Source organism: Ambystoma mexicanum, chromosome 6q (assembly GCF_040938575.1).
Source record: "Ambystoma mexicanum isolate Mex_15411 chromosome 6q, UKY_AmexF1_1, whole genome shotgun sequence".
In the NCBI taxonomy this organism is placed as follows: domain Eukaryota; kingdom Metazoa; phylum Chordata; class Amphibia; order Caudata; family Ambystomatidae; genus Ambystoma; species Ambystoma mexicanum.
Window position 1 is genome coordinate 1,196,403,864 of NC_090937.1, and position 26,000 is coordinate 1,196,429,863.

At 44.2% G+C, this 26,000-nt stretch overlaps 1 protein-coding gene across 3 annotated transcripts in view; it reads left to right on the forward strand.

Moving 5' to 3' along the window:
* ARAP2 (ArfGAP with RhoGAP domain, ankyrin repeat and PH domain 2) overlaps nt 1–26,000 on the forward strand; it is a 1,740,202-nt gene that overhangs the window by 872,483 nt on the left and 841,719 nt on the right. For all 3 annotated transcript variants that reach the window (XM_069631830.1, XM_069631832.1, XM_069631831.1), the window contains one exon: nt 12,643–12,842. In XM_069631830.1, the coding sequence (XP_069487931.1) occupies nt 12,643–12,842 (200 nt within the window). The remainder of the gene's footprint in view (nt 1–12,642; nt 12,843–26,000) is intronic.

Below are 26,000 nucleotides of genomic sequence, written 5' to 3' on the forward strand. Positions count from 1 at the left end.
GGAGCCAATGGAGTGATTTCAGAGCTGGAGAGATACGATCTCAGGGCTTGCGGCCAAGGACAAGTCTCGCAGTCCTGTTCTGGATTAGTTGCAAAGGGCGGAGTGCAGAGGCAGGTAGATTTAGAAAGAGGCTGTTACAATAGTCCAAGCTAGAGAAAACCAGATCTTGGGATACCATGAGCTTCTGGGGAAGGAGAGGAAAGGAAGAGTACCTCTGAGGAGGTGCAGTAGGACATTTGACTTTTTAGACACCTCAGAATTGTGTGCAGAGAAGGAAAAGGTGGAGTCAAAGATGACCCCAAGGTTCTTAGGCTTGCATGTGGGGGTAGGAGGAGGGCCAAGGGAGGCCGGCCAGAGAGTAAGGGGAAAGGATGGTGAAGGTGTGCCGATGAGGAGGATGTCCATCTTGCTGGCATTCAGACAAAGATCATTGGCGGCACACCAATCTTGAATGGCAGTTAGGCAATCAGAGATGAGAGAGGGAGAGGAGGTGACCGAGGGCAGCCTGAAAATGAGTTGAGTGTCGTCAGCATAGCACTGGAAATTTGAGCAGAAAGTGGCAATGCAGTGGACGAGAGTTGCCAGGTATTGGTTGAAAAGCCAGGGCAAGAGGTTAGACCCCTGGGGAACACCACAGGTAGAGAGGAAGATAGATGAAAGGAAGGACCCAAGTTGGACCTGGGAGGGTCGATGTGAGAGGAAAGAGGTCAGCAAGGCCAGAACCTGATCATTGATACCCAGGTGTTCACGGACACAGTTGAGCAGGATGGCATGGTTGACCGTGTCGAAGGCAGAAGAGAGATCGAGGAGGATGAGGACAGAGGGAATGTTAGAGTCAAGTTTGGAGAGCAGATCTTCACTGATGTTCAGGAGAGCAGTTTCCGTGCTTCTAGCAGCTCTGAAGCCAGACTGGTGGTCATGGAGACAGCCAACAGAATTGAATGAAGGTTAAGCTGAGAGATGGCCAACTTTTCCAGGAGTTTGCCCAGAAAGGGAGTAATGGAAATTGGGCAATAGTTAGCTGGACAAGAAGGGTCAGCTGTGGGTTTCTTGAGACAAGGAGTGCTTCAGAGGCGAGGAGAAGGATCTTGAGGCAAATGAGTGGTTGCAAAAATCAGCAAAATGGTGTCAATGTGGTCCTCGAGGCAAATGAGTGGTTGCAAAAATCAGCAAAATGGTGTCAATGTGGTCCTTGATGGTTTTAGAGGAACAGGATGAACCTGTTTTGACGAGGCTTTCATAGATCGTACTTGTCTAGTGACCTCGTCAGGGGAGAAAAGAAAAAAAGGACAAGAAGGATGGTGGGGGGCTGGCTAAAGGAGGGTCAGCAAGCAAAGATGGAGAGGGGTGAGGAGAGCTAACACACAGAGCTGAATGAGACGATATGTTTCGTAACACAGCGAGGAAGGCCACTTGTACAGACAGGCAGATAGAGGGAGATGCAGTTTGAAAGTGGTTCCATCTTGCTTTGAGATGTCACGATGAGAAGAACATAGTGGGCCTACAGAGGATATTGCCTCCGTAGGGAGACAGTTTGACGCTTTCCGTAATTAGAAATTAGAAATGTAATTAGAAATGCTTGCTTGCAAGAAAAGAGTGAATGCTTGCAGAAGAGATATGGTACCATAGAGATGAATGACGTGATTTGACACTTTATTTGTGAGCATGATTAGAGCAGTAATTAGAAGCATTTTGGGATGCAAGGAGAAGCATTTGGTGAGTCAACTGAGAAGCCTTTTGGGAAGCCTTTGGAATGACACCAGCAGATGCAGACTGATTGAGAGGGGCGGGCAGAGTTTGAGATCGATCTGACAGAGAGCATTTGGCAGGAGACCAGACCACTGAGGGGCCAAGAGTGAGAGGCCCTGTTTGAGACTGGCAGGGAGAGCTGAGCAGGAGAGAAAAGCTGGGAAGATCGATCACATCAGAAGAGGAGTATGGTTTTAGGCCTCACTGATTAGACTGGGTTGGTAGGACGTGAGAGATGTTCACACACTGTAGATGGGGTTGACACACTGATTCAAGAGGAGATTCATGCAGGCAGATTGTCTCATGAGAGAGAGAGCTGATGTGCGATGTGTTGTGATCGGAATGAGAGATGCTGATGCTTAGCATTGTTGTTATTAGCTGCTTTGTTATTAGCTGTGTTGTTACTAGACTGCAATGCATTGTAGATCTAGCAGGACTGGGTAAATAGGTTGCAATAGCAGGACTGGGTAAACAGGTTGCAATAGGTTGCTATGCATAGAAGCAAGAAGAGCTGGCAATTGTAGATTGCATTCATTTGCATTATTGCATTAATTATAATTGTGCACCCGTGCAGTAAGGGTTGCAAATTCTTTTTGCTAGTACTGATATTTTTGCATGCCTTGCTGTGCATGAATATATGTGTATTGTTGTCATTGAGGCCGACTTGTGTGTTTCCTTTTTGTGTCATGTTTTCATTCTGTGTCCATTTCTTAGTGGTCGGTTTGTGTGTATGTCCCTAAAATAGCAGTAACACAGTGCACAGTGCACACTGCCCTGAGGTATTTGCTGAGAGATATATATTTGCTGAGATTTTAGGTAGTAACAGGGGTCAGATTGGTCCACCCCACTGGTGGTGCATTTTCGATTCACAATACAGCAATTGTTATATGTGAGCTGAGATTGCACTGTTTAGGCCTGTTTTTCCTGGGACATTTTGCACTTGGAAAACCATTCAGTGTCTCTTTTATATAAGGAATGTTTCCACTACTGAGGCCATTCCGATGCTCTTTATGAGTGGTGACTTAACTGCTAGGGCCAATGTTGTATACATTATATATAAGGGAAGTATACACTGCTAAGGCTCATGATACAACCATTCTATTTGATGAAAGCTTACCCTGCTGATTCGATCTATTCTATATGATGGATGCTTGCACTTCCGTGGCTCATGCTTACAGAGTCTGTGCTGAGGGATGGTCACCTTACATGACTGCAACCCACACGTCCTCTATAGCATTCACAGTTTCTGTGACGCACCTTCAGTTGAGATGTTGGGTAGTTGCGGCTATTTCTTCCGATAGCTGAGGCTAGTGAAAATCTTTATGTTGCAAACTCAGTCCCTAGACCCCCATCAACTCCCAAATATCACTTAGTGTCCTCTTGTCTCCCGCCACATCTAACCAGATGGAATGTGCATGTTTTTTTAACCTGAAAATGGCTTTTTTCTGCATTTCCTTTTCCGATACCCTCAGTTATAGCTGCAGCTATCTCTCTTGCATCGATAAAAAAAGTGGCTTCTGTTTCATTTAAAAACACCAAATTTCTTGATAATGTACCTGCGATAAAGCTTTCTATTTTGGCAAAGGGGACACTACCATATAATTTAGCCCCTGGTCCAAATCCATCCAGCGGTTCGGGATGTGCGTTCTGGCAATTTTTGTCTATGTGAAAATGAATGGGAGCTAGGCTGCAAATTTGTTGTTTTTGTTTTCTTGATAATGTTATTTTTTTTAAAGAATCATTCCCACAATTTGCAGTTTGCGGGGCGGTGGTGGGCGTGTGTACCAAGTTGTTTTCACAATTTCAACCAAATCAGTCATACAAGTCAAATATTATATATAACCCCCCCACCCCCCGTCACACTGAACCAGGAATCAGTCTGGTTTGCAAAGTTAAAATATTTATTTATGTATTCACAATTTAATCACACTATGTTTTAATGGGTACACAATGATCACCGATGGGGTGATGTAACACTAAATAATCTCTTTAATACACAAGGAGTAATAGTGAGCAAAATAATTCACCACAGAAATAATGCTTTGTGTGTGTTCAGATCAAATAGCAGTGTGGTTACTAATTCCCCCTGCACACCCCTTAACCCCCCCATAGGCAACGAAGAGAGATAAGAGCAGAGAGAGCAGGTATTCAGGAATGGCAGAATTCAAACAAAATATCAATCCCAATTTCCCCCGGGCAACACAAGAGAAAAACAGAATTGACTGGCAAGCGGTCAGAATGGTTCTAAAGTTATCTTGAGAATGGATTGGATGAAAACACTAAATATGGTTTAAATTCCTGAAATTGTTAAAATTCTTATGGGAGCTGCTTTGAATAGTTGCACGCATAAAAGAGCAATGATTTGATACTAAGAAACAATGTGAAATCTTAAAATCAAGGTTGGAAGCAATCAAAAGCTGTTTTACACGTGTCAAATTTCGATAAAACGAAATTCGTGACAAACATTTCAGTGGGCAGTAATCGCAATTATGGGAGAACCGTATGGATTTGGGATACAGTTTCAGATGAAAATTAAAGCTGTGGATGTTAGCTACGCACATAAGTTGTTTCTAGCACATAAACTGAGGAAGTTATGGACGTTTTAGTGGAGCTCGTTTTTCGAGACAGGCACAAGAATGGGAAACAGGAATGCACTTTTAAAAGACAAATTGGATTTCTTACACTAGATTATGACTATAGAAAAAGAGAATGCCACACATGAATCTCCACAGTTCCTGGCCAGGGAACCCTTCATGTGGTGGATGCTCAATTTCTTTCTGGAATTCACTTAAGTTACTCACAACACTAATGACTTATGATTTTAGAATACAAATAAGAGAAAGAAAAGTTCTAACAATTCAAAAATACTCCTAACAATATCAGATTCTGGAGACAGGATAGGTTGGGTTTAGGATAGGGATTGGCTATGGACAGTACATATATTAGTGACACAGTTCTACCTATACAGACTCACCAGATATGTATTGAAATGGAACCGTCAGGATTCTGGTCCGTCAAGATTTCTGGTCAGGGATTCTGGTCAGGACAGACAGCTGGGTACATCGGACTGGACTGGGTCTGTTCACAGCACGGCACAGGACTGGATTGGATCTGCAATGGCTCTGGTCACAGCACGGCACAGGACTGGACCACAGCACGGCACAGGACTGGATTGGATCTTTTGTTTCTGATGATAATTATTTCAGCAGGCAAGCAGTACAGCACAGCCCGGCTGTCTTTTGGTTCCCCTTAGGTTTCTGGGGTTGGTTCTGGTTCTGGAAATTCAAGGCCTAGCTGAAACTGGTTCAGCTATGTAATGGGCCCTTCTGCTTTGCCAAGTTTCTCGAGTCTGGAGCAAGTAAGATGGATAGTTCTGCAGCAGGGTGCTCCGCCAGCATTCGGCTAGTGGGTGAATCTGTCTCTCCTTTTCTGCCCTCTGCTGTCTCTATTTATGCTGATGATAAAGAGGGTGTGTGGGCTGGTTTAGCCTAAGCTCGCCCCTTTGACAGTGATTGGTCAAGGTCTCCTCTCTGCCTTGATAGGAGGAGAGAAACAGGGTGTCACCTTTATGGTGTGGGTATATGAGGCTTAGAATCCACCCCAGCTCCTTCAACACAAAATCTACTTTTGGTACAATACATATTTCCACATGTGCAACCTCTATAACAATCAAATATACAGATTACATATTTTGTGTAGGAGATACTCCTCCAAGCCTCGTTGCTGTGGGATCTTGTGTCTGCTTTTCCCTGAATTTTGCCCTTTTCATCCAGAACACAATGTCCAATTTAGGAGAAAATTTCCACAGATGTGCGCGTTGAACATGGGCATAAGTGTGTAAGGTTTCATACTTCAATCCAAAATACATTTTGTGTAATATCACATTTTCTGCCATTTCTTCCCAGAACATGTCAGAGTTCTGGCGCCTTTTCACCCGTGCATCCAGAAATTACATTAACAATGCTGTTATTTCTATATTTTGCACAATTTTACATAGCAAGTTATCAGTCTTTTTAAAATGTGTCTTTTGTCCTTGTTAAGTAACAAATGGTTGTTTAGCTCCACCCCTCTGGTCTCTCCCTGGGACCCAGGAGCATCTCCTCCCTGTTTCTCTTGGGCAGAGACCATTTACGACCCTTCCCGCCTCGCATTTCCTTTAGCTGGAGGATGTCCATTGTCTCCTTTCACCTGCAGACCAAATTCTTCCCCCATCCTATAATCATCACTTAGGTGTGATTTCCTGGTGGAGAGAGAGGCCTTGCCTCTGTGAGGAAAGCTGTTATTCCAGTGTGGGTGGCTTTTAGTCAGGCTTAAATTTAAATGTTGCATTTTTTTCTTAGCTCAAAACAAACTTGTGGTTTCAAACTAGCAGCTAAAACACTTATTGCAGATTTTAAACCATGGGCTTAAACAATTTCAACATAGGTTACTCTCCGGAACAGTCCACTTAGATTTCAAACATTTGATTTCAGTTTATATATATGTTTTAAAGTTTATCATGCAGGCTTCTGTCTGTCATTCAGGCGGCCGAGGGTACTGCGCTCAGATTTTGACAGATTCCACAGACAGGCAACTTTTGCTGTGGATGTTTCTTTGATACTTTCAGCTTTTCATGACATTGTAAGTTCACAATGATTTCTTGAACTAAGCGAATTGTAGCACCCACATTTTGGAGGTTTGAGGGTGTTTTGTACCGACATTCTGCAGTTTCAGCAACCAAGAATTAGGATTTAAAGCAAGATTTTGGGGTTTCCTTTAGCAGAGCACTGCTTCCCCTCTGTACCCCATTTTCACTTGTTGTGGAGCCCAGTGACATATTTCAGGAGTGAGATCTCTGTTCCACCACTGACAACATGCGTGGTAGATTGAGCAGCCATCCTTTTGTGCTTTGCAGAGCACGATTTTCAGAGGTTTTGGCACGTACAAGGGTTTTGTGGCCATGTTGATGTTTCTGGCACCATCAGAACACAGTGATGCTGCATGGCAGAGCAAAATTGGGTCAATACATCCCACAATACACACATAATCCGGTGAGCAAAGCTGCAGGCCAAAGAACAGAGACACCCATCTGGATGGTGGGGTGGTAGAGGAGTGTTCTTTGGGACCAGCAGATGCATTGCACGGAATCAACTGTGGAGTGCATAAATACAATATTTCCTATGGCATATATAATGATGTAGTGACACACATACATAGCATTACGTGATGGGTCATTATACGGTATACATTTCATGTGATGCTCTGTCATGACATGACTTGTATTATAACACATCCTATGCTGAGAACTATATCAGGACAAGACCTACATATCATGCCGTCATGACTTATCAAAGTGCTGTTGACTGCCATTATCTTGTGAACACACCACCATGGCTCTTCATTTATGTTGCCTTTACCATTGGACAACAAAGTACCGTTTATCCAAGCCAATCATGATTCATACACATTTACAAGTCAAAAAACCTAAATAACCACAACACTTATATTAAGAAACTTGACCACACTGACTCTGTGCTACATCTGAACAGTGCCCTTATCAAGCCAAATCTATTACAGCCCATGCATTAGACATTGCAGAACTTATCAAAGGCAATTATCTAGATATTCTGGCAGTCACAGAAACTTGGCTCCATATGGGCTCAGGCTCATCCCTATGACTTGCCACCCCAGATGGATACTCTATATATAGGAAGGACAGAACTACAGCTATAGGAGGTGGGGTAGCTCTCCTAGCGAACCATACCTTTGATATTAGAATATAAGGAAAATTCCCTATCACCTTGGGTGAAGAAATCACTTTAAAAATTGAACTTTCACGTATGTGTACCTGCACCATCCACATTGTCTATAGGCCTCCAGGTTCCCTATCCACCTTTGAAGATGACATTACATCTCTTCTAGCCTTCAATATGAAACCACACTCCAAAGCCATCATCCAAGGTGACTTTAACCTTGGCCTGAACGATCATCTGGACACCAATGCAGGCTTCCTAGCCAACTCCGTGAGAGCCCAAGGATTCTCTCACCGCATCTGCTCACCGACCCATGAGAAAGACGTACATTAGACTGGATTGTAGACACTAATTGAGTCATGGAAATCCTATCTTATGCCCCTTCACCATGGTCTTACCATAATACTATAATCGTCTCCACCACTATAATTACCAAACCTACAGAACACTCTCTACTTAAATCCACGTTACCGTCTAGAAGTTCTTGACAACATGCTCCCTCTCTCATCACTAATAACAAACTCTACTTACCTGGACGCTGATCACTCCTTACTAGTCAAGCAATATGTCAAAACAATGGTAACAGCCATTGATAAAGTTGCTCATTGAAACCAAAAAAAGCAAAACCACAAATGCACGCCAATACCTGGTTCACATCAGACCTGCAAACCTTGCGAGTGACCAAAAGGTCAGCTGAATGTAATTGCCCAAAATCACCAACACTCGCAAACAAAGCCCTCTTTCAGAATCTAGCTAACAATTACAAGGAAGCTATAATCAATGCTAAAAGTGACTCATACAGTCAGAGAATTCAGAATGCCCAATCAAGTTCCAGAGAATTATTTGCCATTCTTTGTTAGCTGGAATCACCTGCCCCGACCCTTGAACATTCCATCAAAGATCAGCAATGGTGCACTAATGTGAAAAAGGCTCTAGCAGACAAAATCACCCTTCTGCAAAGTAAAATTGAAATAAAAAAACTTAACTTAGACCTAGACCCCCAAACTACACCCTCTACCTTAGAACCACACAGGACGAATAAATTCACGTTCAAGCCTGTGTCCATAGCAGAAATCAGTAATATCATCAAAGGATTAAAACCGTTGAGATGCAAAGTTGACACTTGCACTGACTCCTTTATAAAATAATGTGCTAATGAACTGGCACCATTTACCACCTTCATCATTAACAGTTCATTTGCCACCATTTCAGTATCCAATGACTTAACGGAAGCCTGGGTATTACCTCTGCTAAAAATAACACCTTGGACCCTAAAATCCCAACTAATTTCCGACCGATCAGCACAGTCCCATTTCTATTGAAAATCCTCGACTGTGCAGCCTACTTGCAGATCCAACAATTTTTGGAAACCGAGAAACATTTACGACTGTGACAATCTGGGTTTAGACATGATCATGGAACAGAGACAGCTCTATTGGACTCAAATGGACCAAATTAAGGACAAAGGCGATCTCTTTATCATTCTCCTACTAGACCTCTCCACAGCCTTTGATTTGGTCAATCACAAAATCCTATGCCACCATCTCGAAACTGCGGTACACTTCTCCCCTGAAGCCATCAAAGGGATCAAATCATTTCTGTCCAATCGTACAGTGAGAGTTTTTTCTACCTCATCAGCAGCCTCACCAGTCCCAGTAACATGCAACGTACCGCAAGGTTCCTGCGTTTGACCGATTTTGTATAATGATTTCACATAGTTACTATTTGACAAACTAGACAAAATGGATATTATGTATAGTAACTATGTGGTGATACGCAAATACTCATACCTATAACAGGTTGCTATGACACTGACACCAACAACCTCAACAAAATTGACCTTGCCATCCAGGCCTGGATGGCCCAAAATTAATTATGCCTCAACAATGACAAGACCAAGTTAATCCTAGTAGGAAACAAATCCAAGCTAAATAACCTCCCAAAATAATACAAATCTTTCAACATAGATGGCAACATTACCAGTGTGGCAAATGAAATAAAAACCTTGGGGGTGAATGCCATTGTCTTGTCGGCAGCCTATACGTCTAAACTTATTAGACTGAGTAGACCTTTCCTCTCGACAGATAACAGTATTACCTTAGCAAGAGCATTGATCCTCTCAAGGATATACTATTGTAATACCCTATTTGCAGAATCTAGTACTAGAAACATCAAACAACTCCAAATAGTACAAAACAATTCTATCAGAGCTGTGCTGAAAATACAAAAGAATGAGCATATCTCGTCAATCAGACGACACATTCACTGATAGCCTGTCCAAGATAGGATCAAATTTAGAATCCTTACCCTGACCCACAAATGTCTCGCCAGCAATGCACCAGCTTACCTCAGCAATCAAATTGTCAAAACCCAGTTTAATAGACCTACTCGAGCCCCATATGCTTAGCTCATTGCTACACCAAGAATGAAGAGACAGAAAGCAGGTGGGTCTAGCTTTCCGGTGGTAGCAGCCAAACTGTGGAACACCTTGCCAGCCCAACTAAGAAATTACACATCCCTCTGGTCTTTCCGAAAATGCCTGAAAACTAGACTTTTCAGCCTAGACATTGAGTCACTAGGCCTAGATTAGATAGTTCACTCCCAACCATCCACCTAACCAAATAATGAAGATCTGTAGGAACACCTACACTACCACTTATCAATGCTTGTTACTTTCAGCACCATTTGCCTTGAATATTAATTACTTATGTGGTATCTAGCTTATCATACATGTCATACCTGCTTTGTATATTTGCATACCTATATTCTGTAAGTCTGAAATGTATATATCGAAGTGCAACTGTAACTGCTGAAGTTCTCTCATGTAACCAATTTCTTAAGATCTAGCGACTAGATGCCTCTGGGCTATGTGCGCTTTACACATGTCGAAATAAATAAAAATAAATAAAGTTAAATTGAGCTCGGGCAGCAGCGTTTCCCTTCCCTAACCGTTTTGTTGGTACAGTACGGTTGGGGGGCCTAGAATGTACTCCTGCCACAGCTGCTGCCTCACCCGTCAGTGCTGGAGTTATGGAGGGTGAAGTCAGAGCTCCTCCACATCCCTCCCCCAATGTGATTGGCAGCAGAGCAAGGGCCGTCTAGAATGAGTGATACCGCCAGGAGCACTGATAAGCTCCTTCTGTGTTTTGCTATGCTGCAGATGCCAGAGCCTTGCACAGAATGCGAGCGCTCAGTGTATGGCAGTAGAGTGAAAACTACCACGAGGCACTTGGTCCTGACCAAGCAAAACCCTGACGTCCTTTATGGTGCGTCCACATGTTTATTGCCGAACCTCAACCTACACATGAATTGTAGAGCAGCAGAGAGAGGGGATGTAACATACCCACAGGCCCCATATGTTAATTGTGTGTGCGTTTGAATCTCTGTTTCAATGATTATATATTTGTTTAGTGAAAATCAAAAGTTGGCACCCATGAATCCACAGTTTAATTTCTTAATAACTGCTGTCAGCTCAACTGAAGCCTTTATTTGTCACTAACCAGTTTGACGATCATATACCATCTTGAAAAATATAACCTTTAATAAAACGCAAAGCAAGGGGGGCACACAAATTACAGAGTGTCCGACAAAGAAAAAAAAAATACAGTACAAAGAAAACTGGCCAGCATGTAGAATGCCTGCTTTCAACACGGCCCATTGATTCCTATGGTGTGCTGTCCCTTTCAGCACAGAAGAAAGAAACCACATTCAGCCGTCATTCGCGCGTTTCCTGGCTCTGTTCAATCAGCCCGTAAAACGGGATGAGAAAACTGAGCCAGGAAATGCACATTTGACCTTGGAGAAAGGCGCACAGCGCAGGTTAGGTCACCGAGCCCTCCAGCTTCCATCAGCAAAGCTATGGGCTCGGTAACGCCTGGTCAGGGTTGAGGCAGGCCAGGTCCCGAGATCCGGCGGCCAGACACCTGATGCAGGATCTCGGATCTGACAAGAGCCAGCCCATTGACCAGCGCTGAGGGCAGATGCAGGAGGCTGAAAGTGTCAGCCTGAAACTTACCTTTTCTTTTGGCCTGGGCTGTCAGACCGACTCGACACCTTCAGCTGGTCACTGGTGCAGCCTGCTTCGACCATCGCTCTCTCCTCTCAACTGTTCAGCCCTACCCACATGCAGGAAGTGGCGCAATTGGAATTGAAAGTTCCTGCACGTTGGTGGGGCCCAGTGCGCACACAGTGACATCATAGTGGGATGTCGACAAGTCCCCAGCCTCTGAGCATTGACCCTCCTCCAAGAAGGAGAGTCAATGTTCAGAGGTTGTAACTGACACCTGCCCCCGCTTCATTTCCCCTGCCCCCTGTCCTATCTCTTGAACACACTGGGGTGGGGTCTATAAAGTCAGACCTCAGGCTAGTCTGTGAGGGACAGGAAAGGGAGCTGGGGGTGTGAAGAAAAGGATGCCTTGGGGGTGGTCCTTTCTTAACGCTCCCAGGCTTCCTTTTCAGCCAAATTTTTCACCTTTTAGTACTGGTGCAGGGCTCCCTTCACTGAGCATATGCAGCAGTGATGGCCCATTGGAGAGCTACCCGCTGCACATTCAGTGCAGCCCTCACCATGTGCATGAGTGACAGGACTTTGCTGTTACTCATGGACATGGTTAGGAGGAGTGTCATTGTTTGGGCAATGCTGCTCCCGCTCCCATAACCCAGCCGCACCTGGCAAAACGACTAAAACCAGGCGTTCATTAATATGATTAACAAAAATGGAAAGTTTTTGTACAAATAAAATACAGATGCAGTTATTTAACTTTCCTCACAACACATGTTTGGGAATTGGACTCATATGAGTTTTAACCAGGGCTTAGTGAATTTGTAAATGCAGAGGTTATCAAAGGAGTGTACAGTGCACATATGAAAAATCTATAGGAAAGCCCGGACCGTCATGGATGTGGTCATGTAGTCATCACAGTGCACCTCTAAGGCGCTCAGCATTTATAAACTTGATAAGGGGTGTCAGTGAAAATGGGCTGATTCTTGTCATCCAAAACCCCCTGAAACAAAACTAACCTTCATATGTAAATCTGCCCAAAATGCTGACCATGAAATTGCAATTCCGGCACCTGAACAGAGAACCATAGGGCATTTACCTCCGTCTTTTAATTGGACTTTGCAAAGGCGATCAATAATTCAGAAAAGTCAATTGTTTCAGCTTTACAGCAGAATCAGAGAAGGAGAAGCAGGAGTGGATTGAAGCGGTGCAGGAATCGATAGCAGACACCCTCTCTGATTACGAAGTAGCAGAGAAGATCTGGTTCAACGAGGCGAACCGAAGTTGCGCCGATTGCCAGGCCGTGGACCCAGACTGGGCATCCATCAATCTGTGTGTTGTCATCTGCAAGAACTGCGCAGGTAATTCACGGTGAGCCACGTGGCTCTGCAGGCGCGCCATTTTTAACTGCCCGTCCAGAGTAAGACTTGTGATTTTGTTTTCTTTTGTTGGAAGAAACAGCTTTATAAATGAACGTTAAAATAAATGGCTGGCATTTAAAAAACCTGCCTGGTTGACTCATGAGGATTGCTACAGATGGAAGCAAGTTGATTTTAATGTTGAAACTCACAAATCACAAACACTAAGATGCATTGTTTTAGTTCAAGCTAAGTATTCTTTTTAAATTGCGTAAATGTTAGTGTGCCATGCAAATTGTTATTCATGAAACGGAACAAAAAATGAAAGTATCCAGCATTAGGTGGACTAAGTGGCTAATTCTTCAAAAACAACAGGTTTCAGCGCTTGGAGGAAAGGTTTGTGTGTCACACATTACTGCAAATTTGAACAAAAGATTTGATTCACTATTTGTCGACAAGTTCCAAATTGGTAATTACACTAAGGGAATGAAAAACATTTGCTCGGCCATCACTGCTTTACTGGCCTCCCTGTTGGCAAGACAAAGTGCTGCACAGCCTCAGCTTCGATCAGCGGCTTCATCGTTCATCCATTTGGGCCTGGCTTTGTCGGCCCAATTAGAATTGGAGGTGGATGAAATGCAGAGAAGGGCCATGGTCTGTAATTCTCTGATTGGGGCGCATCTGTTGTCGTGCTGACATGACGGCTTCTCTTGGAAGAGCGATGATCGGCCATTTGGCGATTCTTTTTTGTTGACCAAAGCGTAAGAAGAACGTCAACTACTGCACGGCGCGGATGTAGATCATGTTAGAGGGGTGCTGCTGGCAGGGGAAGATGTCGGGAAAAATGGCACTATTTTTATTTTTTTTATTTTGAGCATTTATTGAGTGGGAAACTTGCTTCAAGAAGCCATCAAACACTGCACATTGGTAGGCGCTAAAGGCATACATAAGATAATTACACGGGAGAATAGGTCTTAAAATAAATGAGTTAATTCTGCCGTACTATTTAGAGTAGCTTAGATAGTTCACATCTATCGTTAACGAAGAACATGCAACACATGTACCATTTAACACCATTAACATATTGAGGAAATATATGTTTTTCCTTTTGAGTCATGGTGGTTTGTAGGACATATTATTCTTAAAAATAATTTAAAACTATTATATTATAATATTGCTAGATTCGACTTCACGGTTTGGCACACATGTTTTGCCCAATACCACTAATAAACAATCTACAATCTTTGCTTTTGATCTTGTTTATAGCATCCGTATAAATGCACCCGGTTGCGAATTTAAGATTTCATTATCTTCATTGCCTTTACTCACATAAGTCATTTAAGGTGTCCCTAGAATTTGACGCCATATTGTACGTCATTTCCGCTATAGCAGGGAGCAAAGCAATACCTGGGCAGAAGGGGATCATAGAAAGCAAACAAACCACACCTGGCCAGCCCCCAGCCTTTTCCAACTGCCAATCCTCACCCTTAGTGGGTGATAATGTCTCTGCTGACAGGAGAGGTGACATGCAATGTTCTATCTAGGAATGAGCCTCCACCCCTCCTCCCCCGCCTTAGAGGTGGTACAAGCAAAGTGGAACTGTGCCACATGTCCAGGGACAATGCTATCACTGCCATTGTGTCACATGTGTGTTGGAGAGATATGCTTCGCCTCATCCCCACGTTTTTCGATTGCAGAATGAGTGATTCATGCAGGACAATCCGAGACCTGCAGGTCAAATTCCAATAGATGTGTGGAGACCGCCACACCCATCTCCCAATGATATTCCGAGGAGTGTTGATCCCACCCTCATTCCTGAATTGGGCACGTGCCTAGTTGCAGACATCTTTCCTGCTTCTGAATTTTTTGTCTTGATTTGCTGATGTGAAGACAACCTTTGGTCTCTATACGAGAACTAAGGCTGGAATGTTGCCACTTTGTATTTATAGGAAACCCTGCTCTATTCATCATGCCGTGAACTCACGGCCATTTTATTTTTTAATTAGGGATTTTGCTGTTTTGTTTATTCCATTCATGTGAATTCGATAAAAATGGCAGACGAATCAGATGAAACAGCATGCACCTTTTGACCACCCAAAGACATTGCATGCGTGGCATCACAGCACCCTTGATTCTGTCCTGTCACAGGAAGTGACATCAGATGGCCTTTATTTCTGATGACATCACATGAAGAGACTTTGGGGGCGCATTTACAAAAAAATTTTAAATGGGAAAGTCCAATTGAACACATTTTTGTAAACCAGGCCTATTGTTTTAGGAAAACAAATCAAATATTAGAAGATTATTATAACTAAAAACATTACTTCACAACTAATGGGTGTTTTACTTTCTCATTAAGTATTAGTCATTATTCTGTTATGATATTACAGAGGCCCATGAAGCAAATGACAGCTGCAGCCTCATATGTAATTTCACATGTGCCCAGTCTCAGCTTTGAGTGTGCAAGCTCAATCTGGTATGTCAATATACTACCTCCTCCACCCGGTGCAAACTCATACTAAGGGTCCCTCATGATGCACATTGGTATTTGTGACCTTGAGAAACTCAAGGATTTGAGATTATAAAGACAAAGAAGCTCATATTCTAATGAGCCGAAACATAAATGGATGGCGGAAAAAGCCTTGAGCAAGGCTTTAACGCCGTGTATTCATGCCACAGCCCATTTTCAATCATGTGCATGGCGCAGAGGAGGGGCGCAACACAACTTGTGTTTACACCTCTTCCCTTCCTCTGCGCTATACAAATGCTCCTGCATTCGTGCCGGCATGAATTTCCATGCCAGCCCAAATGCTGGAGATCCATATAGGGTCCATAAGCTTTATGCACCACCCTGAAGCAGGTGGACCCAGTAGGGATCCATTGTACATGCTGCCTGCCATGATAACAGTCTTAGAGAATTGACCATGTTCGGGCTTTAGATTGTATAATCCTCACCAAATGTTGAGAACCGATTTGGGCTTCATGAATTTTAGTATTGTTTCTTAATATATTACTTTGTTGCTTTTGCTGTTTTGTTTGTGAATGAATTGTTTTAGTGGATATGTGCTGAGGATTTTACGTGTTTTTGTATCCATATGTTGCTGATGACTTCCAACTTGTTATGCTGCCTGTTTTAGATTGTGTCTTTTTCTAACATGTGATTGTTATGTTTTAGGATGTAAATAATCCGAAAAAATTGTGTTGATGATGATCTCAAATGGGAACACTGGTTTCCATTTGTGCATGGTAACCAGTGTTCCCAATTGAAATGCAAGCTTCCACGACATGCTGGTTTAATTGTAATTGTGAGCACTACTTGCCATACAGGCAGGGCTAGCAGCGCTCACAATCAAAAGTAAACGCTACCTGGCATGCTAGCGTTCAAGGCAGCGTTTACTCACTTTGCATGGGGGTGTGCATACTCTCACATGAATGCCACCTTTAGCACTGAACTTGTGCATCCCACAGTGCAAATGAAGAAGGCCTGAGCAGCTTATGCTGCAGTGCAAACATAACTGCTCTCTCCCGCCAAATTATTTTTTATAATTAAATGAGCCTCTGGGTGTGTGCACCAGCATGATAAAATAGAAACAGAAAGGGATGCTGCCTCCAAACTGCAGTTTAGGACATTCGGATTCACATTTCTAAGGCTGGCAAACCCTGCAGTACAAAAAGAAGGATACATCCTCCGAGGAAGCAGGCCTTCATCCTCCTTCCATCATTCTTTTTTCAATTTTTTTATTTGTATTTTAATCCTTAAGATTTTTACAAAAAGAAGATTACAGTGTAAAAGCTGTATTCAAATTTACACATTTTTCAAGATTTCAAGTTTTCGAGTTTCCTGAGTCTCTGAAAGAAGTCAAGATGGTGCCGGCAAGGTGGTTTGTTGTAAGGAGGTTGTTGATGAAACACAGTTCTCCGTTAGATCTGTTGAATCCGGAAAGGCTTTGTGTATGTGGCGTAAGATGTTATAGGTTGCCAACAGCCACAAAGTCTTATCACCCACCATCAGCCTTGCCCAGCTAAGGTCTTTGTCGTGCAGCACAAAGTCCGAGAAGATGTGCCTCAAGTAGAGTGATCTTAACCTCAAGGTCCCAGGACAAGAAAGCAACAAGTGGCGGATGGATTCCACTACTTCCGTTAGTCCACAGAATCTGCAGCCATTTATTGTAGCAAGCCCCCATATAGAGAGGATTTCGTTGGTATGTATCAAGTTCAGTCTTGCTCTCAATAACAGGGACCTCGCTTATTTAGATGGAAATTGTTTTATGAACGGTTGTAGCTCGTTCAATTTTCAGTGGTTCACAGGCAAATGTTTTGTTAGTTTGTCAGAAGCAGCTTTCTCGCCTGTTTTGATCTAATCGAGCTCTTTCACTCTGTTCAAAACTTTCTCTGGGTTGTTGTTAAGGGTCTCCATGTTGGCTGAGACCTCTTGTAGGATTTCTTTGTTCCGTTTTGACCAACTGTTTAGCATCTCGCAACTTGAGTCATTCATTTCTTGTAGGATCAAATTGTAGACTGAGGGTTTGTCCACAAGCTGGCATTTGCGGTAAAGCATCAGGGAGTTGTATCTGACTGAGCCCTCAAGGGAAAGTAAGCTAAGTTCTTTCCTTATGCAAGCTATTGGGACGCATTTTGGGAGTCCCAAAATTTCCCGCCAAAAATTACCCTCCAAAGTTGGCCAAAGAGATGCTGGAATATTAGGCATGGCGTCTGCTCCGTAGACTAATGTTGGTACCACCTTCATTTTATAAAAGTTGATCACCTGGATCAAGGAAAATTGACCAAATTTCCTGTCAATAGCTCTGTCGTGAGTTTTCTGTTTTTTTCTTTTAAAAGATTTTGCATACCTGTCTCGTTTTTAGAATTCTCCAAGATGACTCCCAGGTATCTGAATTCTGATACGTTTCAATCCGGATTTCGTTCAACACTAGTTTCGTTTTTGTGTTGTTTCTTGTATTTTTGGACACAGACATGAGTTTAGTTTTATTTTCATTGCTCTCCAGGTTGTTGCTTTCCATATATGCCTGAAGGTTGCTGAGTTGACGTTGCAACCCTATTGGCGTATAGTCGAGGAGTGTCACGTCATCTGCGTACAAGAGTCTTCCTACTTGAGATTTTCCTATTTTGGGTGGGAGGATTCGGATGGTCGCTTCAGAGTTTTTAATATCGCTGAGGAATGCTAGAAACAAAGCCGAAGCCAAGGGACATCTATGTTTAATGCCCCTTTGCGTCGAAATGGGGGCGGAGAGAAGTCCTTGTTGGTCCAATCGCACCCTCATGTTGGTATCTGAATACAGGGCTTTAATAGGTTCCAGAAGAAAAGCAGGACAGTTCCATGCCGCTAATTTTCCCATAGCAAAGACCTATCTACACGGTCAAACGCAAAGACAGTGAATAGCCTGGGGCCTCCCTCTAGAACTTTGTGTTTCAGGGTGTTCATTATCAGAAGGTTTGCAGATGTTCCAAAGTTTTTCTTGAACCCCATTTGCAGGCAGTACTCGCATGGCACTGACTTTGCCCACTTTTGGAATTCATTTAAGAGAAGAGAACCGAACACTTTGCCTATACAGTCTAGCAGGGCGATTGGGTGATAATTCGCTGGGTCGCTCCTGTTTCCTTTTTTAAAAATGGGCACCACCGTTGCTGACTTTCATGATGGCTGGACTGATTTCAAGTGTGCACATCTTTGAAAGATTTAACTCAAGAGCGCTGCCCACTCTTCAGGGTAAGCCTTGAGGTCCACGTTCGTGATCCCGTCAGGGCCTAGAGTTCTTGAGGAACTTAATCTGACGAATTATGTCTTCACAATCGTCCAAGATGATCCATTTTACTGGTTCTAATTTCTTCCTTGCAGGCCCGGTTGTCTCAGGCGGGGCAAAAAGAGTTCTGAAAAAGTTCACCCATGCAGATTCACCTACATTGTTGGTTACAGATGCTTCGTCTTTTGGTGTTGTTGAGTTTAAAAGCGATCAGAATTCTCGGCTTTTGCTCCCTCGTATGGCTGTTTGGATTTCTTCAGCGTCTTGCTGGTATAGTATCATCTGGTGATGTTTGAGCCATGATTTATATGACCTAGTAGCCTGTATCACAGACTGATTTGTTTTTGTGGAACCCAGGACTTGGGCTTTCCTCTTCAGTTTTCTTAACGCTTTTCTTTTTTCAACCAGGAGTTTGTCAAACACGTGTTTCCCAGACTCTATGTTGTTTTTAGGGCCCCTCGTCTTTTTTTAAATCTCTAGGAGTGGTAAGTAGTCGATCTGGTTCGCCAGTGGACTAGATTTTTTGGCACGATATTTGTGTTTGAGGTTGTTGATTGCTTTTGCTTACATTTTTATTTTTGATCCTCGAGTGTTTGTTTCCAAGTGCGCGATTGACTTTAAAGTCGAACTCTGGTACAACAAATTGTGGTCACTCCTGATGGTCCGTATCACCTCGAATGTCGTGATTGATTGTGCCAAACAGTCAGAGACAAATATGTAGTCAATCGTTGTGCTAAATAGGCCACTTTTCCATGTGGGCAGGAAGTTTTCTTTGGGCAGAACCTCACTGATGTTGTGTAACTCGCGAGACGTCATCGGGTTTCCCAAGCTTTCCCTCTTGAAACGGAGGTCGAGGTGTTACGGCCTGAATGTTCTTTTTGTTTTTCCTGGCGACAAGAAGCGTTGATGTCTCCACACAACAGTAAGTGTGAGGCTGAGTGTAGAGCGGAAGCCTTGTTGATTGCTTGCTCGATCGATCTTTGGAAGTTACTGGTGTCTGTGGAAGATGGATTCCAGTAAATATTCAGAATTAATATTAACGACTTTGCATTCTTAGTTTTGTTGGTTTTGGACTCAATCAACTCTGCACTAATCATAAGTAGAGATTGATTTCTTCTCAGTACTTTTGCGTGTGACAAGCCACAGTCGTATTGAATAGCTGTCAAGATTCCCGACGAAGGATGCCCCAACGGGCCTTTTTTTGCAGGGGCTAAGAAGATTTCATAGCCATCAAGAGAGGGCGGTTCTGTTAGCCATGTCTCTTGTAAACAGATGACGTTGAATTCTGTCAGTTTTATGTCACTAGATGCCATAAGGTGACCGTGGCCTCTTGTATTCCAGGAGCAAAGCTCTATTTCTCATGTGGGTGTGTTTAAGTTTGCTTGAAGATGATCGCCGTGCTCCGGAGTCAAGGGTTGCTAACTTTTATGTTGCTTTTGTAATGCCTTTGGGAGCCAAGCCAGAAGTTCCTTGCCAGGGGTTTTCAGGGAATGGATACAGTCTTGGCTGGTTTCTCAACTTGTCCAAGAGTATTCGTCCTAGGCGTTTCATGCTTAGATGAGGAGGGAAGTCTTTTTTACGTTGTGGTCTCGATTCCTCTGCTTCTATAGTCCCCCAGCCATCTCCTAGAGTCATGCCCTCCTGGCCCTTGCTTTGAAAACCTCTCTGTTCGGCAGTTTTGAGGTCTGCTATTGTCCTTTGTTTCCCTGAAGTGTTCCTTGGATTTGTACCTTTATCTTGGAGATGTTTTGTGGCCTCTATGTCTCACATTTGTCGTGAGTCACGCTCGCGTGAAAGTAAGGCTACGCCAGGCCTTAGAGTGATCTCTCTCGATGACTCCGTTAGGTCGTATCCCATTTTTAGCAGTTTGTTGGAGTCTTCTTTCAATTGGCTTTTGACATTCAAGGAAGCAATATACAAGTGAGCCAAAGCCATCCCCCATTTGTGACTCGGGTCAACGATTAGTAAGTCCTCAGATTTTATGCATTGTAGTGATGGAATGTAGCTGAACAAGGCTAGTACTGAGCCACGATTTAACGTAATCTCGTCTTCATTTCCCTCGATCTGTTCTAGTTTCATAATCCATATTGTGGCGACTTATTCGTGTGTACTTTGTGTACTTTTCTGTTCTCGAGATGTAATGGAGTTTTGAAGGCCCGTGCAGAGTTTTGCTGGGCTCTGGTGTTGTTCTGTTAGAGTTATGAGGTCTTCTGGTTGTCCTATGAGGAGAGGGCGATTTTTTGTGTCTCTTGTAGTGTTTCCGTGAAGAACCCTTGTCATTGCCCGGTTTTTGCGATGTTGGTAGAGTGTTTTGGTTTTTCGTGCCTACTGTTCACGTTTCCACTCTCTACTCTATGTTTTTTTCTTGCTTCTTTAGTGCCGTTTTCTGGATTTTCTAATCATCGCGAAATCACAGTTATAGGCTCTTTCCTCGATTTCTCGGGCCTTATTTCTGGGGGAGCATCCTCGTTAGAATATGTACTCAAGTTCATCAAGTCGTCGTACTCCAGGAATTCCTCTGTTGTTTTTGGTGATTTTTTTGTGCCAAAGACTTCCACTATCATTGTGGTTTCCATTGGCGTCGCTAAAGATAATTTTCTGACGATCTTCTTTATCAGTTTAACTTTTTTTTTAGGCATCACTTTATTGGACTTACTTAGCACAAACATCAGCTCTAGTGTTTGCAATGTTTTCCTCATCTCAAACTTTGCCGCAATGTTTTCTTTGTTGTGTGCTGCTATAAGTGACTCTCTTGGGCTCCTGATTAGGTCAATAGTGAGAGCTATTTGAGTTCCTGCTTCTTTGTTAGGTCCTCTTTTTGGCTGCTGGTCTAGGGCCGTCGCCACGGGGGTAAGACTCCCCTATTGGGCCCGGCTTGGTTTGTTGCTTTCCTGTGACATGATGAAGGCTTCCAAGAAGGTCAGTTTAGCGAGTAGCGACGCTTGTATTGATGTATGATCTTTCAGCGTGTCGCTTACTCCTTTGTACAACTTCATAAAAGGGGCAAGGGCAATTGTCACTGTCGACATAATTGAAAGCATGACAGGTTTTTTTGACGTGGAGGTTTCCGGGTTCGGATCTGTAGTTAACGATGTTCTCCATTTCACTGGAAAGTCAAGCCAACAGGGTGTGGAGCTCACTCGAGACGAGGTGTGTGATTTATGAAAGTCTAGTGAGTTTCTGCGTGTGTTTGCCACGTTTAGTGGGTCCCAAGGATTTTGATCACTGTTGGGTTTTTGCAAAGTCTTTTTGGTGCTTAATGATGTGCTGCTTTTCTGTGGTCTGGTTTTTTGGGCCAATGCTTGGGTCAGTTTCAGGTGATTCTTGTGGGTGTTTAGGGCTAAATTTTCACTTTGATCTCTTTGAGCTGACGTCGGCTCCTGCCCAGCCACTGATGCAGACAGCTTTTCTTGTACATTGTACAGAGTACGGGTTTTTCGTAGACTTAGGTGGTGTGGACTTTGGGACGGAATTAACGTCTAAGGCTATGCCGATAGTTGAAGCCTTTGTAATTGAGTTGGAGTTCACTGCCAGCATGGGGGACTTGAGTTCCAAAGGTGTAATAATGATGTTCGATGCTGATGGATTCTCTGCCAATTCGGGGGCACTGGTTTTAGATAGTGAAAGAGTGGTCAAGATATTTTCCTCCAGAGAGGGGATTAAGGCTGGCGTCTTTAGAGCTGTGTTTGGACTCCCAGTCGGCACGGCGGACTCTAGGTCCAGAGATGAACTGATAGAGGGTGCTGTTTGATGTGCTGGCAGTTTCTGGGAACTTGGGTCACGAGCGTTAGAAGGAAGCTGTTCATTGCCAGACCCAGCTAATTCGACGCCATCGTTTGGTAGGTGGTTTGGGCCCTGTAATGTGGGGTAGTCAATCCGTCTCTGTTTAGAGACTAGCATGCAGTCATTAAGAGCCTCCAGGATTTCAAGATCTGTTAGTTCTCCCCTTCTGGCATTGTTAGTGGCAGTCTTAAGGTTGAACAAATCTCTCAGGTTTGCAATACTGCCATGGGTGATTTTGCTTATTTTCTGGGTTAAGCGTTTTTCTTTAGTCAAGGACAGCTTTTGGTGTTTTTTCTGTTGTGAGTTCCCCCAGATCTTAGTGGTTGAGTAGGTCTTAGGCATTTTCTGCCGTTCGTAGGAAGAGCGTCGTTGGTTTCTTGGCTGGCCGCCACAGGGGGCAGCAAAATTGCAAGACTAGGCTCCACGTGTATCAGAACCTGGACACTCCGGGTGTTACCTGTGGGAGGAGCCAGGTCCACTTCCTGGTTTGCTCCTGAACGCTGGGCTCCGGCCAACTCGGGAGCCGGCGAAGGGGAAGTCTCTCTTCCCCCATGTCCTCCACAGTGCTGTTCATCACTGCCCCCACTTTCCGCGGGCTGGCGGTCCGAGTCTGTGAGTGCTGGCAGCCCCAGGCCCAGCATGGCCCCCCATCCAAGTCCCGCGGTGGCTCCCCTATGGGGGCCGACATGAGCAGACAGGAGGGCGGCAATCCAGGGCCAGGAGCGCCAGCACAATCTGTGAGGCGCCTCTCCTGCTTCTTCATCTTTGGCCGTGAGACACCCTCGGCCCGGCGCGGCCCCACCCGCCAAGTCCCGCAGTGAACCCCCTCTGGGGGGCGACGATGGAGGACGTGGAGAGTGGCAAGCCAGGGGCAGGTGCACTCAGGCAGACAGTTGATCCTTGGCTTTCGGACCCGACCACCACTGCCACAGTGGCCGGGGACCCAGCAATAGAACACCCCTTCTTGAGACATGAAGACTCCAGGTTAGTCGCTTCATTGAGGGTAATGTTTGTCGCGGGGGTGTTAAATGACTTTGTGACTTTAAGCTTCCCTTTTGGTTTTGGGCACAGTGGTGTTACAAGTGCCTGGTCCAGCTTAGGGTAGGTTATATCTTCCGGGCTTGTTTTCTTCGTTGGTGTAGGAGCTCTAAGTTGTGAGCTGCAGAGACGCCGGCCATCTTCCTCTTCGGAGAGTGGGGAGTTTATAGCAGCCCTGGCCCTGGGTGGACGGCCTGCCAGGACTGCAGGACTGCCACTCTCCCTCACTCCGCGGCCGCTCCACGGTTCAGGGCAGGTTTAGTAGTGTGGGTCCACCGACCAGTACTACAAGGAAAGAAAGACTCTGGAAACAGGTGAAAACGGACTGCAGTCCTCTCAGGCAGGGCAGGACTGTCACTCTCCGTCACTCCGCGGGCACTCCGCAGTTCAGGGCAGGTTTGATATGATATTATATGATAAGGCATTTGTAACGCACCTATACACAAGTGTTTCAAGGCGCGACGAGGCAGGGGGGGAACAAGGGGAGACAGACAACGATCATACTAGGCCAGGTGTCATTCAGATCGTGCAAGTGCAAGGTTAGAGGGGAAGGGAAAAGTGCATGGGGGAAAGGGAGAGGGGAAAGTGCAGTACAGGGTTATTAGCATACAGCATACAGGATAAATAACAAGGGCCAGCTGGTGGCAAGTGCGAGGTAAGTGCAGACAAGTGCTGGGAAGGGGGGCTGTATGGATACAGACACAGTCCCGTAGTGCAGGGGTTGCCGTGGAGGCAGTGCAGGGGAGAGTGGGTCCACTCACCAGTACTACAATGAAAGAAAGACTCTGGAAACAGGTGAAAATGGAATGCAGTCCTCTCAGGCAGGGCAGGACTGTCACTCTCCATCACTCCGCAACCGCTCCGCGGTTCAGGGCAGGTTTAGTACTGTGGGTCCACCCACCAGTACTACATTGAAAGAAAGACTCTGGAAACAGGAGAAAATGGAGTGCAGTCCTCTCAGTCAGTGCAGGACTGTCACTCTCCGTCACTCCGCACTCCCTTCCATCATTTTCAGATCACTCCCTAGGAAATGAGTAGCCTAATCTTAAAAGAAATAGTACAGAGGTCCTTGGGGAAAATGAAAGGATTGTGGCATATAGTTCTCTCTCTCTCCCTCTCATTTTCTATTCTGATCATAGTGTCAAAGTTCTACAGCCACTTAAATTGACTCAATATGGAAGATTGTTCTAAAAGTCAATTTTGTGGTAATCTAGCACAGTAAAAACCATACAAACAACCATTAACCAAGAAACACCCTTGAAAGATTTTTTTTTAACACGACAGCATTGATCTTGTTGGGCCAACATGAAACTGTATATAGAAGATCGTAGAGTTTGCTTTCCCTAGGGCTGGTCTTCCGCTGGCGACACAAATACTTTACTTTCATTGCTGTGTTATTGTCAATACTTATAGCAAGTGGTGTTTAAGACTGTTATCACGTCTCCCTGGAGTAAGTGGTGGGAAAGAATGAGCCACTTCAGTGCACACAATGAAGGAAGAGACTCCTGGAGACTTGCACCAAGTTATAGTAACTTAGAGTCTTTATTTTTCCATTAACTAACTGCCCTCACAGATGACACATGTTTCGGCTGATTGAGCCTTTCTCGAAGGTACTTCGCTGAGCCAGTCTCCAGGAGTCTCTTCCTTCATTTTGTCAATATAGATGATAGATACATTTGCTTGCACATCTTCTGAAATGTAAACAGTCAGCACCAGCCTAAAGGGACACCTGTCCTGCAAATTGTCTGACTTGTGTTATGTATGTTGCACACCTACCCAGGCAGGTTTGCTACCTAGCTTGCTTTCTCTTAGTGCCAGAATGTCCACCTTGCGAATGCAAAGTGATGCAAGACAATACACCATCAGACAATCATTCAGAAAAGTATAGTTTCAAAGCAACGTGTTAATTTCAAGGTGCCAGACTGGTTACATGAACATGCTTAGTGCATTAAAGGTGTGATTCCATTTGGTAGGGCTGCCCATTAAGGGGAGTTGAGGCATCATTTCCAATAAAATAAGAACTAGAAATGTTTATGTTTGTCTTTATATGTTTGTATAGCGCTGCAGCCCACAGTCATCAGGGCACTTAACATGGAAACGCAGGCAACAGTACATGAAAGGACAAGCAGGCTCTATTAATAGGTAGAGGTTGGAGGTCCTGAGGGTATGTTTATCTGAAGAGGGCGGTTTTCAACATCTTTCTGAACTTGTTCTCGTCTAAATAGAAGTGGGAGTTCATTCCATTTTAGGGAGGCTTTAACAGGTGTTAAGATGGATTTCTGAACTCTGACCTGGTGTGCAGAAGTTCAGAAGGCCAGCCTAGTTTCTTGGAACAGGGTAACCTCTGGACAAGCCAGACCAATCAGGGTAACTATGGCAGGCAGTCAAGGTTAAGTCTCAGGAGGGGTGAGGGTGACTGAAGGACCTCAATGAGCACACAAAGCAAGGACATTTACAAATTGCTCCAGACAGGTGTTATATCAAAAATATAGACACATTTATTACAGGGCCTTTGTAACATTGACCATAGAAAAAGAATCACAGTAACACTAAGGAAACCAACACAACACTATCAATA